The sequence below is a fragment of the Simochromis diagramma genome, unplaced genomic scaffold (genome assembly GCF_900408965.1).
Source record: "Simochromis diagramma unplaced genomic scaffold, fSimDia1.1 OVJJ01000481.1, whole genome shotgun sequence".
Taxonomy (NCBI): Eukaryota; Metazoa; Chordata; class Actinopteri; order Cichliformes; family Cichlidae; genus Simochromis; species Simochromis diagramma.
In genome coordinates, this window is record NW_024386898.1 from 2430037 (window position 1) to 2447983 (window position 17947).

The window sequence follows — 17947 nt, forward strand, 5'->3', positions numbered from 1 at the left end:
GGCTGATGAGATCACTTTTCATGTGCAGAAACTGGGCAGGAGAAGAATATTCTAGCATGATAACAATGCAAAGCATACCACCAAAAAGTCACGCAGGAGTTTAGAAAGAAGACAGAAACTATGATCTGGTCAAATGTATCATCATGGGCCACACTCTCTGATCTTAAGTGGGCACGATCACTAAAACTACATGATAAATATGTAAAATTACAGAAACGGTACTGGTAGCTGCCCAGATTGTACTGTAATTTTAAAATTATGAAAAAAATGAAAGGAACTCCTGTGTGTTATTTCAAAGATAGAAAGTCGCCCTCTTCATCACCGAGTAGCTGAAATAAGCTCTCTAAAAGATGGCTGCAATATCTTTTAAGATTGGTATCCTCCATCCTGAGAATGTTTAGTCTGTCATACAAAAAAGTGAACATAGATATGAAAAAATATTAAATCCACCCCAAAAAAAGCCCAAGGTGCTTTTCTTGCACAATGAGGGCAAATATTCACTGTGCAACTCATGTAAAGTCAGAATTATTATTTTTATTAGAGAATATCATTAAGTTAGTATTATTCTCTATATTAGACAACTTTTTTTTTCTTGTCCCTTAAACTCTGATACTTCTGTTGGAACTCTGTAACCAAGGCTTTCATGAGTCTTTGACATAGATACACTGCCTGAATGTTAACAAAATAACCGCCCCAGGGTACTAGCGAACGCTCACGAACACGGTACAATCTGCGCAGAGACAAACACTGGCAACTTCACACAGAGCTCGAACTCACCGTGAGACGAGGAGGCAGCGCTGCAGAAGACTGAGCTCTGGGTCCTGTAGCACACTCTTCATATCACTGGGGGGCCAATCAGAGACAGACAATCAAAACACAGCCAGGGCCAATTACACTTCTCTAACACAGCAGGCCCAGTGTGGCTGTTCCAGGAGTTTCGTCTTATCTGTCAACCCACAGACTACATGCTCTCTGGGCCCGCTGTCTAAGCACTAAGGAAGGACTTACAGTTTCTAACTGTAAAACAACCCTACATGAACACAAACTGGAATCACATACATACACTGTTATTTGGTTGTTAGTGTCTGTGCCATTACATTAATATCGAGTTACCACACGAACTTGGCATTAGAGGACAAAGCAACAGTGCAGTAACTCACTTTGATAATGAGTTGAGCTGCTCCTGGATTAGGCCTTTTATCTCATCTTTCTCACTGTAGTCTCTGAAACAGAAGGATCAAAGCAAGTCAAACGGCTCCTTTGACATCTACCTTAAATAGAACCTGACCTGATATTAAATGGAAATCTGAACACTTTTTAAGAGAAGTCGATCTGTGGTGTCAAGCGAAGTCTATTCTAACATTTAAGCTGAGGATGGGTATTGCCTTACACACGCTGCTAATATAGCTGCTTACTTATGATAAGGGAGCTGTGAAGCAGTGAAATACTCAGGGCTCAGTTAAATGGGTTTGTAACTACATCTGGCTTAAATAGTGTCCCTCTGGACGGCCTCTGCTGAATCCCGCGTTGAGCTGTTTACTTGTTTATACTGGTGATTTTTACAGACAGTGTCTGGGTGGTTGACAGAAGCTGTAGTGGTAGATGAAAAAGTAAGAGCCTAATCTTGCAGACATCTTACTTAAAATTAATTACATTTTCGATATTTATATTTTCAGTTCTCATTTTGCAAACTGGGTGAAAATTCTAACAAAGTTTTGTAAACACAGCTACCTATGAAAGAGGATTAGGGCCACTGGGGGAAAAAAAAGTGTGCTCGACTTTTTTGTTCTTCTTTTCCAGAATTCTGAGGAAAAAAAAATCAGAATTCTGAGATTAAAGTCAGAATTCTGACTTTTTCATCAGAATTATTTATTTTTTTAAATTCTGACTTTAATCTCAGAATTCTGGAAAGGAAGAAAAAAAAAGTGCCCCTCTTTTTTTTTCCCCAGTGGCCCTAATCCTTTTCCATAACTACTTTTTAACTGTTCTTAAAACTATTTTTTGGTTGACAGACATAAAAATCATCCTTCAATGCAAAGTGAAAGTAGATTAAAAATGGATGGTATTACTAAATTGTAACCAAGATTCGCAATCAGATGATTTTTATTTCTCCTCAGAGTGAATCAGTCTGAAAATAGGTCAACGTTATGAATTAATGAGGGGGAAAGTTTGGTTTTGAGATAGCAGAGTTGAAAACCTTCTCATACTCATTCATTAGTTTTTTGTAGAACATACTGTATGTGGGGAGATGAGATCAGTCTGTAACTGTAAAAGTAGCACAGTTCAACAGAAGATGGCTTATCGGTCTTCCTCCTCAAATAGAGCAGTACACAGTACACATGTTTAAATGCAATTTAACCTAGAGCATTTCACACAGATCACTGACCGACGCTGTGTGGATATCAATAATTGAAACTACTGACAACAATTGATGTGCTGCTCTGCTCACTTACTTACAACCGCCTGCTTTCAGGGTAGGAAGCAATATTTCATTTTTATTTTTAAAAACACATCAGTAAAACCCATCTTTACACTGCTCAAACAGTTTATTCAAACATCATATGGTCACAGCTCATACGGATCTTGCAGACAACCTCAGGTCAATTCATGAACTTCTACTCAGTAAGTTGCTTTCTCTTACTAAAATGTATCTGCACCCTTATGTACAAGAAAATGAGAAGTAAAGCTTCTGATCACGTCAAACCAAACCTATTCATAACGTTAAATCTTGTTGCTAGTTCCTTTAGCTCAGCAGCACTTTGTGAAAGTTAAAATCATCCTCGGGTCAAAATCAGTTAGCCTGACTAAAAAGACATGTAAACAAGGAGACGATTTCACAGTGAACACTTGTTCAGAGGTGAGACTTACACTTGCGTGACGTCCATGGTAAAGGTTCCTGACCAGGGCTGCAGCAGAAGAAAAGCCTTTAGAGTGAGGGCAGCTCGGGGCAGCAGCAGGTAAGGGCACCACACTGGATCTGTGCATATTTACCACAGATAAGAAAGAACACAACATTAGACTGTAGGTTTTATCAGCATCATAAACTGAGTGACTACAGATGCCAACCTGTAACTGGGTAAAGGAGCTCTAATCCACAGCTACACCGATTAGCCATAACAACCACCTGCCTAATATTGTGTCAGACCACCTTTTGCTGCCAAAACAGCCTTGACCAAACTGTGCTGCGGTTCTTCCCATATAGTAGCATGGTGCCAGGTGTTCCCTAGGCATGCGATGCACACACATCTGGCCATCCACATTATGTAAATTTAAAAAATAAAACTTCCACTTCTCTGTGGTCCATTTACTCACGCGCTTATTATTGGCGCTTTTGGTGATGACCGGGGTCACCATGGGAACCCCGATTGGTCTGCAGCTATGCAGCACTATACACAACAAACTGTGATACACTGTGTATTCTGATTCCTTTCTACCAGAATTACATTTTTCTGCAAACTGAGCTACAGTAGCTAATCTGTTGGATTGGACCACATGGGCCAGCCTTCACAAGAGCTGCAGTTTAGTTCTGACCCAGTCATCTTGCCTAGTTTTCCAGCTTCTAGTTCATCAATTTTGAGAAGAAAAGGCTTACATGATGAAGAGATAAGACAATCAGTGTTATTTAGTTCACTTATCAGTGGTAATAATGTTATGCCTGATCGGGGTATATGCAACCATTTTTGGTTGACACTTAACAAAAATCAACAACAAAAATCTACATAAACCTTTTCTTTTCAGTCCTTTACGCAGCATAAGGATCCTAGCTCACCAGTCAGGTCTTGTTCATCCATGCGGTAGCTGGCAGACTTCATGGCCATTTCCAACACTCTGATACAGCCATCGTCGGATGCCAGGACAACCTTGTCTGATGTGCACCAATCGATGTCTAAGATGCGGTAGTTCACATTGCGACCAATGCGCATGCTGCTGACCATTTGAACCTGCAGAAAAAGGACATCCAAGGTGATTGATTTCAAATTGCAATCTAATTGCTTCTTTTATTTGTAAGGGACACAATATGGAAAGTTTTTTTTTTGATCAAGTAAAACAGGAAACAGAATGATGTTATAGGCACACAAGAAAAAAAATGAAAGTACAGTAAATACATGTTTGTTTTGGTAACAAATAGACATGCCTGTAACTGAACTGTTGTGAATTTGTATGTGATAGCACAAGATCCCAAATGGCTCATGTGTTTCCCGCTTCAGCTGCTGATTAGCTCATTGGAAGCTGGGGTTGAAATTCTCTTTTAGATTTCGAATCATAATCCTCATGATTTGTTACATTATAGCTTTTTCTTGTTTTATTCTACGGCTTGACTCATCTGCTGTCTGGCTTTTATAACTGGGGACCATAAATAGGGCTCCACGATGACCATTTTCTCTCTACCTCGCTCTTCATAATAAACCAAATCATCGACGCGTGTGTCATTTAATCTGCCAGTTAATATCTAACACTGATTGCTGCTGGGTAAGCCAACAAAAAATGTAGAATGGATACAGATAACAAAATGCAGTGGATGACATTAGATCAAATAAAAAACTGAAATGTAAACAAGCCAGAAGGAATCTCGGGCAAGATGAAAAGTAGACTGCTCAGAGGGGACCTTGTGGATGTTGACGACTTTGGTAAACAAAGCTAAAGATGAAGCAGGGATTCGAGTCGCCTTCAGAACTCACAATCATCCATCCTGCTATGCTTGAGCTTTTACATGTACAGAGAAAGCTTTTAAGAACTGCGTGTGTGTGCCTATACAACACACTGTAATGATTTGTCAACGCAACAGCAGAACTGCAGCAGTTGTATTATTATTACAGTGTTAGCTTCAGAAAGGACATTAGTTTAATGCACCCCATAGAAATACTGTCATGCCCCAGTGAATGCCGTTCTATGAAAACCCATTAAGTGTGCCACAGTGAGCCCGTAAACCACTGCTATGAACCTGAAGACGACTGTTGCTTTTTTAACTTATGAGCTACGCAGTGCAGTGAGGGTATGCATGCTGGGAATTTATAGCATCTCATATGCAACTACCAGCATGTGGAGTTACTGTATAGAGTCTTACCTCTTTGGTGTCCCAGACCTCTGCTCCATCTGTGTACATGACCAACAGTTTTTGGTTACCCTTCCCGGGGGCGAAGCGAATCTTCTTCACCCAACCACGATGTGTTGGTATCCCCCTAAAAATGTCAATTAATAATAATAAGAAATGACCTTATTTACTTTGTGGATTTGACTTTTCAGCTTCATCACTCACAGGTTCATTCAAACATGCTCGTGAAAATGAGCCTGTGTGCACTACATGATGTACTTTGCACAAAATCTGAGAGCACATCAAAGGCCATATAATCCATTTTATGTGCCATGTACAGGGAGTGCAGAATTATTAGGCAAGTTGTATTTTTGAGGAATAATTTTATTATTGAGCAACAACCATGTTCTCAATGAACCCAAAAAACTCATTAATATCAAAGCTGAATGTTTTTGGAAGTAGTTTTTAGTTTGAGTTATTTTAGGGGGATATCTGTGTGTGCAGGTGACTATTACTGTGCATAATTATTAGGCAACTTAACAAAAAACAAATATATACCCATTTCAATTATTTATTTTCACCAGCGAAACCAATATAACATCTCCACATTCACAAATATACATTTCTGACATTCAAAAACAAAACAAAAACAAATCAGCGACCAATATAGCCACCTTTATTTGCAAGGACACTCAAAAGCCTGCCATCCATGGATTCTGTCAGTGTTTTGATCTGTTCACCATCAACATTGCGTGCAGCAGCAACCACAGCCTCCCAGACACTGTTCAGAGAGGTGTACTGTTTTCCCTCCTTGTAAATCTCACATTTGATGATGGACCACAGGTTCTCAATGGGGTTCAGATCAGGTGAACAAGGAGGCCATGTCATTAGTTTTTCTTCTTTTATACCCTTTCTTGCCAGCCACGCTGTGGAGTACTTGGACGCGTGTGATGGAGCATTGTCCTGCATGAAAATCATGTTTTTCTTGAAGGATGCAGACTTCTTCCTGTACCACTGCTTGAAGAAGGTGTCTTCCAGAACTGGCAGTAGGACTGGGAGTTGAGCTTGACTCCATCCTCAACCCGAAAAGGCCCCACAAGCTCATCTTTGATGATACCAGCCCAAACCAGTACTCCACCTCCACCTTGCTGGCGTCTGAGTCGGACTGGAGCTCTCTGCCCTTTACCAATCCAGCCACGGGCCCATCCATCTGGCCCATCAAGACTCACTCTCATTTCATCAGTCCATAAAACCTTAGAAAAACCAGTCTTGAGATATTTCTTGGCCCAGTCTTGACGTTTCAGCTTGTGTGTCTTGTTCAGTGGTGGTCGTCTTTCAGCCTTTCTTACCTTGACCATGTCTCTGAGTATTGCACACCTTGTGCTTTTGGGCACTCCAGTGATGTTGCAGCTCTGAAATATGGCCAAACTGGTGGCAAGTGGCATCTTGGCAGCTGCACGCTTGACTTTTCTCAGTTCATGGGCAGTTATTTTGCGCCTTGGTTTTTCCACACGCTTCTTGCGACCCTGTTGACTATTTGGAATGAAACGCTTGATTGTTCGATGATCACGCTTCAGAAGCTTTGCAGTTTTGAGACTGCTGCATCCCTCTGCAAGATATCTCACTATTTTTGACTTTTCTGAGCCTGTCAAGTCCTTCTTTTGACCCATTTTGCCAAAGGAAAGGACGTTGCCTAATAATTATGCACACCTGATATAGGGTGTTGATGTCATTAGACCACACCCCTTCTCATTACAGAGATGCACATCACCTAATATGCTTAATTGGTAGTAGGCTTTCGAGCCTATACAGCTTGGAGTAAGACAACATGCATGAAGAGGATGATGTGGACAAAATACTCATTTGCCTAATAATTCTGCACTCCCTGTATTCAGAGCAGGTCAAAAGTGACCCATGTGCGATTTCAAACACGAAACCTACAACCTCTGAAATGGGCTTTACTGATCGATTTGCTCATAATGTTTACAATCTATGAACCGTTTCTTTAACAAAGCATCAGAAAGCAAAACTGGAGCTATCATAAGGTTTTTCAGTCTAGCTGTTACCTCGACAAACGAGCTTTGAGATCCCAGAAGTTGAGATTGCCATCCACATCCCCAAGCACCAGGGTGTCACCTTTCCAGGCAATACAGGCTATACTGCCCATGCTCCCCTGCAACACAGGAAGAAAGAAAAAGGTGTTAAAGCAAAGATGATAAAGTGCTAGCCTCACACGTGAGTCGCTCTAGCTGTGTCCTCTGAGTTTTAAGATAAATTGCAGTTGAGTCCATGATCCTTCAGACATGCAGTCTGAAGTTTATGATTACCCATCATATAACTGGAGATAGACATCAAAAGGAATTAGGTTATTATGTTCACAAGTCACGTCTTTAATGCAGCCAACCATTGCGTAGTTAAAAAAACAAAAACGCGCAATTCAAACAGCATAAAAGCCATCCCTTTTCCCTCTGCAATAAAACATCTCGCTGCCAGGCATTTAATGTCAGGGCATGAAGAAAACAAGACAATAAATTGATATATGTGTGGCAGCTGAGTGGTAAACAAGCACAACATCTGAGTTTTGAATAAGGCCAGACTATGCTGTGAAGCAGAGTGCCAATGTTAAGATGTTACGTGTGAGCTCATCCTCAGTATGTGATAGCCCAAAACTTTTTAGAAGACTTTGGCTCAGTTCCCTGACAGAGATATGAAGATCTTCTATCATCCCGAAAAGACTGTAAAACCTTTGGGGTATGCAAATCTTTGAGAAATAAATCTCAAAGCCGTCACAAAACTAAGGCTTTAAAATCCCCAGGTAAACCGCCGGTATCTGTCTACGTGGCAGAAAGCAAAGCATTGAATAGGCAAACAATCCACCGGTTCACAAAGGAAACTAATATATTCCATAGGTTTCCCTTTAGAAATGCTACACGAAGTGAGATAAATGTTACTCAGTTAAATAATATATTAAATGATAATGAAAAGATATGAGATTGTGCCATCTTCAGCGATGACAAAGATGTGGGCAATCAACACCCGACAGCAGCAGGTGCTACACTACAGCGTGACTAAGCTCTAAACAACTGCAAGTTTGAACAAGGTAATGAGTCCAAGAAAGTCAAAGTCCTCCAAAAGAAAGGGAGGCTTAGGTAACTGAAACTTTCTTAATTAACAATCAGAAGCGTTCTTTGTTAGTGGTGACATGTCCGCTTGTAAGGTAATCAAACCATCCTACAGTCATGATGTTACCAATGCATCCTGGATTCACCCGGGTGAAAAGAAATCCTGTCTTCAGTAATAGCTCGTTTCTTTTTACAAGGGAGGACACTTTGCTGTCAGAGCGGATTAATAGCTAGGTTAACATGTACTTGCTTTACATATAAATACACACACGCTTTCTTTTTCCTGTAGCCTGACTCATTGCTCCCTATCAGTGAGGTGAACATTTGCTAAACGCTATCTGGGACAAACTGATGACACCGTCAAATTCGCAGACATTCAGCTGGCCGTTTGGTTCCCAGGGAAAAAAAAAAAAAAAAAAAAAAAAAAAAAGAGAGAAAACTGGCAAAAAACATAGCGCTGTACAATTTATCTTTGAAACCTTTACTTTGATTACATTTAGTTTATGACTGAAAGAGACATTAGGTTGGCAACATTTTGTTGGGGAGCCAAAATCTATATCATCCCCTGCATAAGTTCTCACAAATAACCTGAAGGACACAGGATTTTAAAGAGGGAGTGGTGGCATTTACTTTATCGAGGGGAAAATTGGGCAGACACTGCCTAACAACCGGAAAGCAGAGCTTCTTTTGAGTAAAGTGACAAGATAGTGCAGATATAAAGTAAAACACATAACACCAAGGAGATATTTAGCCTCTAAACATAAGAGAGCCCAAAGTAGATAAAGAACATAAAAAGAAAAAAAGAGCACTTATTAGCCTTTGGCTAACAAAATGACTGGAAGTGATGGATATGGTACACAGCAGAGGTGGGGGAAATCCAGGCCTCAGGGGCCGTTGTCCTGCAGGTTTTAGATGTGTCCTTAATCCAAGACAGCTGATTTAAATGGCTAAATTACATCATCAACGTGTCTTGAAGTTCTCCAGAGGCCTGGTAATGAACTAATCATTTGATTCAGGTGTGCTGACCTGGGTGATCTCTAAAACCTGCAGGACACTGGCCCTTGAGGCCTGGAGTTCCCCCACTGCTTGTATACAGTAAAAAAAACAATGTGTGTTAGGAAACAGAGAGTAAATAGATAAACAGATGGTGGAAGGTGGGTGATCAGTAGTTACATTGTCAAAAACGTCCTGAAATGAGCCCTTTCAGGGGGAAACTACTGTGAAATGATCAGCAATCAAAGGATGGCCAACAACATGGGTGTGTGGACACAGCCACAGCAGGTTGTTGGAGCAATATTCAGAATCAGAATCAGAATACTTTATTAATCCTCAAGGAAATTAGGGATTCACTGATTTCATTGGCACACAAGAGGAAGTGAGTGCACAGTAAGCTCCTTGTAGGCTATGCTAACCTCTGATGGTATTGCAAACCTGGCCCCAAATTTGCCCAGACGGTTAGGTGACAGAATATTTTATTCTGCATATACACTATTTAAAGAAAAGAATGCACAATGGAATGTCACTTCTTTACTGTCACCAGTATCTTGAAAATGCAAATGTTTCAACTAAATTTTTAACATTTTTCCTCACAACTTATTACAGCAACAAAAACACAGAGAGAGAAAGGACACAGTCAGAAGGAAAAGGAATGACAAGAGACAGACTGATGTAAAGGAAAAACCTGATTATGATCTGTGTGTACAAAAAGGATTAACATGATATTAACAAAATGAAAAGAGGTCGATATAAAGCGGGGACAAATAGCTTTGTGCAAGGATCGGTGTGGACGACCTTGAAGCAGTACAAGAGCTTATAAGGTAAAGAGACGAGGAAGAAGGAAAAAAAAAAAAAAAAGACAGTCTCGGGACTCACATCAGGTGGAATTCTTGCACCATCTTTGACTGTGTTGCCCTCTACAGTGATGTGGTACACTTGCCCATCTGTGTCAGTGAATACAAAATGCTCTCTGGCTGAGATAGCCTGGCTTGTCTCCGACTTGCTCTCAGCATCCTGCAGGAGACTGTAGGGAGAAGAAGACAAAAAAATGATACTGACTATTCTCCCACCTAAGCGCTCGTCTTTGTTCACACTTTCTCGTGTGAAATTTTTTGGTTGGACATCTTGTTATTCGGCTCCGCACTTTGACAGGGCTTTACGATTATGAGGAGCCTAGTGATTCCCCAGCAGGGGTGGTTGTACCGCAGGAGGCCTCACCTCTGCAGTTGCCAGAGGGGGTGAAGAAAGACTGTCAAGAAGCTGAACTAATATGAAAAACTAGACACATATATGCACATATATATCAGCTGTTACACATGAGTGCTACATGACATGTGCTTCAATTATTTATTCTTTATTACAATGTTTTCTCAATGAAACATAGTAAGGACTAAGGAATTTGTTCTGGACTGTCTGTTCTCTTAAGTTCTAACATTGGGACCATAAAAAGTAAATACGATCTCAGCCAGATGGATTTAATGCTGGATTTCATAAATGTCAGTCAAAAGGCTTCCAAGATTCTGGAGCTCCACAGCACTCACCTGATTACTGAGGATTCAACGCTACTCTGCTCGGCATCTGACACAGTCTGCCGAGCCATGGCCTCCCTCGCAGCCATCTGCTTCTTCTTTAGACTCTTCAGGTTGTGGGATGGGGACCATTCCTGTTGACATAACCGGGGGATTGCGGTTTTTGTAACAAAGCCATCCGTACAACACATTTGCGGACACAATAGCAAACAACTGCAGCATGACCCGCAGACAAAGACAGACTGAGAGTAGGGAGATCTGCACACTCACATAAATGAAACTAAGGGAGGCAGGAGATTTGTTTTACTCAGCCCTCTTGTCTACATTCTGGTGCACTGTGGCTACAAGTCTGGGTGAGTCGAGGTTGTAATCAATATGGAAATGAGACAGCAAAACGGTGCTAGGGGAGGCCTGCATGTATTATTAAGGTTACTGCCGTTTTTATTCACACTGTGGACGATTTTTACGGCCTCACTGTAAAGTTTGTCCAGCATAACTCTTGTTTTATGAGCATTCCTCTGGCCTAATGAAGCCACTGCTGTTTGCTGAGCTTGGGGAAATTTTCCAGACTAATCTTTCAAATGACCCAAGGCGAGGATGGGCCAAAAAGTATGAGACTATTAACACAGGAAAGAGTCAACAATGGGTGTTTGCAACACTTTGTAACACAAGTTAAAATATAAAGTGTGGAGTTAAATGAACATTTAAAAGCAGAAATGATACATTCCAGCATGATGATGATCTGTTCTCTTAGTATTGTGGTCGACTGGTCGTCGTCTTTCGGATGCTCACCTCAGCAGATCATCAGCCTCACCCTATGCCCAGCATCCTCCTCTGTATGTCCTTCTTGACTACATCCATGAATGTTTTCTATCGTCATCCTCTTTCTCTCCTCCCCGGCAGCTCCATGTTCAACAACTTTCATTCAATACATCCACTCTCTCTTCTCTATACATGTCCAAACCCTCTCAGGCTTCCCTCTTCTGACTTTGTCTCCCAACTGTTCAAACTGATGTGTCCCTCAGGTATACTCATTTCTAACCCTGTCAGTCCTGGTCACTCCCGATGAAAATCTTTGCATCTTTAAATCTGCCGCTACCACCTCCCGTCTTTTTGTCAGTGCCACTGTCTCCAATTCATATATCATAGCAGGTCTCACTACCATCTTGTAAAGCTTTTCTTTCACTCTTGCTGCTATCCTTCTGTCAAAAATCATTCCTGACACTCGTCTCCATCCTGCCTGGACTCTGTTCTTTACTTGGTACAAAATTTAATTTTTATTAGTGTGTAAATGTGTTTGTACCAGTGCAGTAACAGTGGGGAAGTTCTTAGCCATCTCCCGGAGAAGAGTCCCAGTCCGGATGTCCCACAGCTCCAAGGGTTTGTCTCTGAACACGACCACCAGGTACTGCCTGAGGAGGAAAAACACAAAACATACATTCTGAACAACCAATATAAGGCTTGTTGTGGTGTAGCATAAAGTAAGAAGTTAGCAATGTATGATGAAGACACGAGTTTTCTTTATTATGCGGTCTAAGACTTTTTGTGTTTATATGGTACAACAACTCCTCCTTTCTATTCAACTCTCCATATTATCTTCTAGCTTAGTTACACCACTGTTTACAGTGTACAACAGATTAGACATTCTGACGTGTGACCTGATGTTTATCAGACTAAATCCACAAAATAATCACTGTCCAAACCTGTGACCGAGCTAACAAGCTGTTGTTCTACTGTGCAATTACACAGAAGCCAATATTTAACCTTCAGCTGCTGTACAGGAACTTAAGCGTATGAAAAAACATTGTCTTCTTTCACTGTAAATACAAACAGTAAGTAATAATTATTATAAGATTGTGCTTTGTGGCCTCCTGTAAGATGTGATGAGTCTCCCAGTAATTGTACTTTTTTCTCCTCCCTATTATAATCACCTCAGTAACACACAGCCTAGCTGCCTTTTAAAGTGAGGCTGTGCAGCTTTGGAGTAAAAGAAGCAACTTTGGAAATAAAATAAAATACATTTTTAAACTAATTTTGCAGAAAATCCCTCAAAAATCAAAACGTGGTATGAGCAGTCACAGATGATCTTTTAGAGTGAACTCAGTTTCAGAGGCCAGAAAAACAAGACACAGATTGTAAGTGCAACTGAAAAATTGCATGTCATCAGCCAACAGTAAGCATAAGCCTTATAAAATGGTGGCAGTAGGTGAAGCAAAGTCTTGCAAAATTAAACAGAGACTAGCTACTGAGGTTGACTGTGTTTGGCTTGTGTCAGCGCTTCGAGTTTGAGTGTTTCTATATTCATTAAAAAGGCGATGTCTAATCACTCTGGGTTCATTCTCAGGCCTATATGTCCACAAACTTTAGCACACAGGGTTTGATTCGGTTTATCTGGATGTAGCGTTTTCAGTTGCAGAAACGTTTTGTCACTCATCCAAGTGGATGTGGACCCTAATTTGCTAGGGTTCATAAACCAGGACTAGGGCTGATTAAAAGGAGAGCAATAAGATCATGCACTGGTCAGTTCAGACTGAGACAAATGTGGGTTTACTGCTTGTTACTCAAGCTTTGAAAGCAGTTCGTGGAGAGGATACAGTTTACTTAGTAGAATGCCATTAGGAGTACATTACTTGTCTCCTCTTGTGTTACAGCTTGTGATATCATATATAACATTCTCGTGGCCATGGCTTCTGTACTGACCCTTACATTTACTGCCTCCACTTTAGCCTGTTCCTTTCATGAGAGGAGGAGAAACTTGTTGCCACTGGCAATAAAGTAAAATGTGCCGTCAGTAGTCGCCCAGTGTGGGCTGAATAATTAGATGTCACCTTCCATTACAATACATTACCTACCTTATGCCATTCGTAACATATACACGAAGCTTGACAAAAGATGTTGGCCTTGAAAAAAAGATGAAATGACTGTCTCCCAGAGAGCAGCAGAGTATGCAATAAACAGCTGCTGTATGAAAACCTTGTTTATAGTTTCATTTTTATAAAAATGTGTGATGACTGTAAATGAATGCTCTAGTTTTTTTCCACTGAATAACACAGCCCCTTCAAAAGAGAAGGCAATGAAAGAGAGAAAATGAAGTTTCCAAAATGCTGCACAACATGAATAAATGAAGGTCGGGGAATAATTACGAATGAAACAGCAAATTAAAGACAACTCTCAGTTTTAAAGCCCTTTTCACAGATTTCTATTAGAATTGGATCCGAGTATGGCAAAACCCCAAGACCACTCACACCTTTGTGTGAAATGTACACTCTGTGCTTATGAATGCAGATCTCAGGTAGAAACATCAGCAAGTGTGTGCCTCTTATTTGTATTTACTTTTGTTGGTGTTTTGGAGAGTTGGTGACTTACTTGAGATGAGACACTTTAATCATCTCAATGGGTGGCTCATCATTTCCGCGCTCGCCTCTGAATGCAAAGCATCTGCCTGGAAAGCACAACAAACACACACCGAGAGGGAGAAAGTGAGAGGCTGAAGGAGAGGAGGTGATAATCGAAGACAGAAGATGGTATCTTTCCTTATACCTGTGAAAAAGCTGATCCATCTCATTTTCTTTTTAGTGCCAGTGCATCCTGGTTTTATCTCTTTTGTCAGAGCCAGGAGAGAAAGCTGTACACAACTTATTCTAACCATCTGCTCTAATCCGTGCTTAACACTCGCAACTTTCCGGTCACGAAATTCGACATTATGCAGAGCATCAAAGTGGCCCTGTGAGCAAAACAAGAATGCCCTTCAGGTGCACTGCATCACATTTGCCAACGGAAGTGCTTATCAGATTTCGAAGGGCACTAAGGAAAGGTGGCCTGATTGAAATGTGCAAGTGATAGAGGTGCCTGTTGCAAGTTTAACCTACAGTTGTGTTGATGACGGCAGGTGAGAGCTGTGGTTCACTAGAGGCTTATGAAGCACTGCTCACCATTTATGCCTTTATTTCCTTACTTATATAAAGTAGGAAGAATCACATAGGTCAAATGTGCATTTACAAAAAACACACATCGCAACTACGACCCAGGGTGGAGCAAACACAGTAACAGAGACACCAGAAAGGGAAAATTACATTCGACTTCTCATTACCATAAAAACTGTCAGAACCTGAAGCGCTTCCATGAATGGATTCTTTTTGGAAAGACAAGTCAAAGGGTTGATGCCTGAAATGATCATGGATGTGTAAGTAACAAGTAATCATCAACATTTATGCAATAAATTTTTACATTGTACACGAGGCGTTTCAAACTGGGTGCACAGCTTATCTTTACTGCACCTTAGAAAAATCCTTTCACAGGAAAAACAGCATATCCATTTAGGACAGCTGCTATCACTGCTGCAGAAGCCAAGTACCACCACAGCTGACAACGTGAAGACAGTTTCCCATCCATGAGTCTTCAACTTTATCAGGAAATGCTGTAAAGGGCATGAGTTGCCCTTTAAGTGGATTAATGGGTGAAGTGAAAACATTTAAGAGCAGAACACACTTTTGCGCATGTTCACTTTCCCTGATTAACTGAGATGAACACACATAAGCTCGAGTAACAGAAACAAATCTGTGCGAATCTGACTTACAAAATCTAGACCATAATGTTCAGGAGTAAACGTAAAAGCTTCACTGTGTAATTGTTCTTTTAAACATTAAAAAAAATGTCAAATTTTCTAAATCTTCTTTAAATGCAATTTAAATACTGTATGGATATTGTTTAGACTTGAAACCCGTGAATACTAAATTCACAGAAGCATAATGCATTCAGTTAACAAAACAAATAGTCCTGTTTTTCTGAATCAACGACATCATTATCTCAGAAACTCAAAGAAAACTTTCTACTGAAAAAAAAAAAATATTGCCCTGTTTTTCAGAACTTAAACTCCCAAAACAGGCTCCTAACTCGAAAGCTTGACTTCACGAGCAATAATGGTCCGACTGCTTGGTTTAAAACAGGGAGATACTGTTTTCTTTTCTCTGCGTCTCTTTAAACCTCTTAAATCCAGAGACGTAGAATAAATGCTAAGACACATTGATGCTATTCTGGCAGCACAAGGTGACCCAGCACCTTTCCTTTAATTTGTCACCTGTCTTTAAATTTGTATTAAAGAACAACTGAATGAAAAAGTGTGTTGAATGGCGTGTGGTATTGTAACCAAACGTAATGTCACAGACTATTAACTTTGACGATGCTGGTGCTTAAGACAGTTAATAAAGTGTCGTGCTTGCTTTGTCATTGTCCTAATGAACACAGGGCAAAGGCTCAGTAAATGAACCACCATAGTGACCATAATTCTTTTTATTGTAGCCATAAAAAAACCTGGAGGAATTGGAAATATTTGACCAAAGCAGAAACGACTTATGGAAAAGAGGAAAGTTCTCATCAGTTCTTTGCATCTAAAAATTGTGTCTGATTTTCTAATATTTTAAAAAGAAGTAACAACAACACATATTTTTTAAAGTTCCACTGAAGCCATTAAACATACTTTTCCTCATCACCTGAGGTTACAGAGAAATCCTGCTTTCTTTCAGCTCAGAAAATCCAGCATTTCCTATTTCCACTCCTGTGGGAGGCAGAAACACAATAATTCTATAGACATGTAAGAAATCATGATGGATCTCACTTTCAGAGCTAAACTTCCTTAGGTGGTGCCCTAACACTGTTTAGTTTGGACCTTAATTTGGATAGTGTGCAAGTATTCCCTGGAGGGAAAATGGAAGTGTCTCTTTGAGAACCACACAGACAAAGAGAGACAGATAAAAGAGAAAGTCAGAGCGACAGAGACTGAAGTCTCTTTTTTTTTGTGTTGGTAAGGGTGCAGAAAGCCAAAAGAAAACTCTAAAGAACAAAGGATAATACAAAAGTTGTGGTTGGTTCCCTCAGGTATAGATGATAATATGTGCGTGTGTGTCTCTCACCAGTAGGCAGGTCGACATGCTGCAGTTCATTTCGCACCAGCCCCATGTTGTTGGGTGCAGAAGTGGCAAAAGACAGGAAACTGGTAAGACTCACCCATTCTATCCCCCTGTGAAATAAATCAATGCACACACAAGATTTTTAGTTAAACTAAAAAAAAATAGTGCCATCTAACAGATGCAGCCTAGCTGTAAAACATTCCCATTAATACATCCAAGCGTGGTGTGAGGTAGATGGGTTTCGTTAAAGCCCAAAACAGATTGGGAAGGAGCAAAATGAAGCTAGAGAGTGTGAGATTAGGATATTTTTCGAAGAAGCTGGCCCAGTGGAGGGAGCACAAACTCCACAGTAATGAGATGGTAAATAGCCACATGATTAATTAGTCGATTTCCCCACTAAATGTAAATGAGATGCTGAGAAACTGGGCTTCTTTCGGCATGGCTGTGCAGGGCAACGGCTGCTGGACTCATCTACATAAAGCATCTCTCCTCTCCCAAACTCATAAAACACACAGCTTTAAACCTAAGATCGTACATCACAGCACTGCACTGTGTTCCACCTGTGTCTGTATATGAAGAGAGAAGAAAATATCTATTTATATGATAAAAAAAAAAATGCACAGGGGGAAACATCTATGAGATCTGTTTAATACGAGCAAACGTATTTAAGCAGCGGGCAGGTCAACGGAATACATATTGTATGCTGAGAGTGCAGAGCAGTGTTTAAGGAGACAAATTACAAGCGGATGAAGACATGAATCCTGAGTGTCACTGCTGAAGAGCAAACTCCCAGTCACCAGTAACCAGGCAGAAAAAGCCACTGCCTCATTTCTCCCTTTAATCCTTACATACACAGAAGGCGTTTCAAGTAACTTCTGCTCGTGTTGCGCAGCTCATTAAACTTTGTTGAAGTTTTGTATTTGTGGATACCAACTTCTCTCATTAAAGAAACCCTGGCTCTGCTTGAACGGATGGTGTTTGCTCCCAATCAATCTCTTAACAGCATTAATTGATTCAATCTTGTGCTTAATTAATCCTGGTCAAATAGTTTTGCTGCTCATTAGAGAATACTAACTAATGAAGCACAGTTGGCTCTGTGCTGATGTCTGGCGGTTGCATTGTGGGGCAGCTTTCTACGCAAAGACTGTAAATAAAGATAGGGCCTTTATTCCAGTGTGGCTGTTACCTGCGGAGCAGGTTAGGAATGGGACCAGGAGCGTGCTCGTCATCTTGTCAATATGCATAAATTTATGCATCGTGAATTCGTCCTTCACTGTGTGACTAACAATGAGTTCTGTTTTACATTCTGAGGCAACCAGGCGGAAAACATTCAGCAGAAATCACCTGAACTGTGACTCGTAC

At 40.6% G+C, this 17947-nt stretch overlaps 1 protein-coding gene across 1 annotated transcript in view; it reads right to left on the reverse strand.

The window, feature by feature from the left end:
- Positions 1–17947, reverse strand: part of wdr11 (WD repeat domain 11) — a 60548-nt gene that overhangs the window by 12541 nt on the left and 30060 nt on the right. Inside the window, exons 12-22 of the mRNA XM_040034468.1 lie at positions 16589–16695; positions 14046–14121; positions 11983–12091; positions 10692–10813; positions 10027–10174; positions 7099–7205; positions 5066–5180; positions 3770–3941; positions 2869–2977; positions 1161–1223; positions 778–843 (exon numbers count right to left, since the gene is read on the reverse strand). Coding sequence (XP_039890402.1) covers positions 778–843; positions 1161–1223; positions 2869–2977; positions 3770–3941; positions 5066–5180; positions 7099–7205; positions 10027–10174; positions 10692–10813; positions 11983–12091; positions 14046–14121; positions 16589–16695 — 1194 coding nt within the window. The remainder of the gene's footprint in view (positions 1–777; positions 844–1160; positions 1224–2868; positions 2978–3769; positions 3942–5065; positions 5181–7098; positions 7206–10026; positions 10175–10691; positions 10814–11982; positions 12092–14045; positions 14122–16588; positions 16696–17947) is intronic.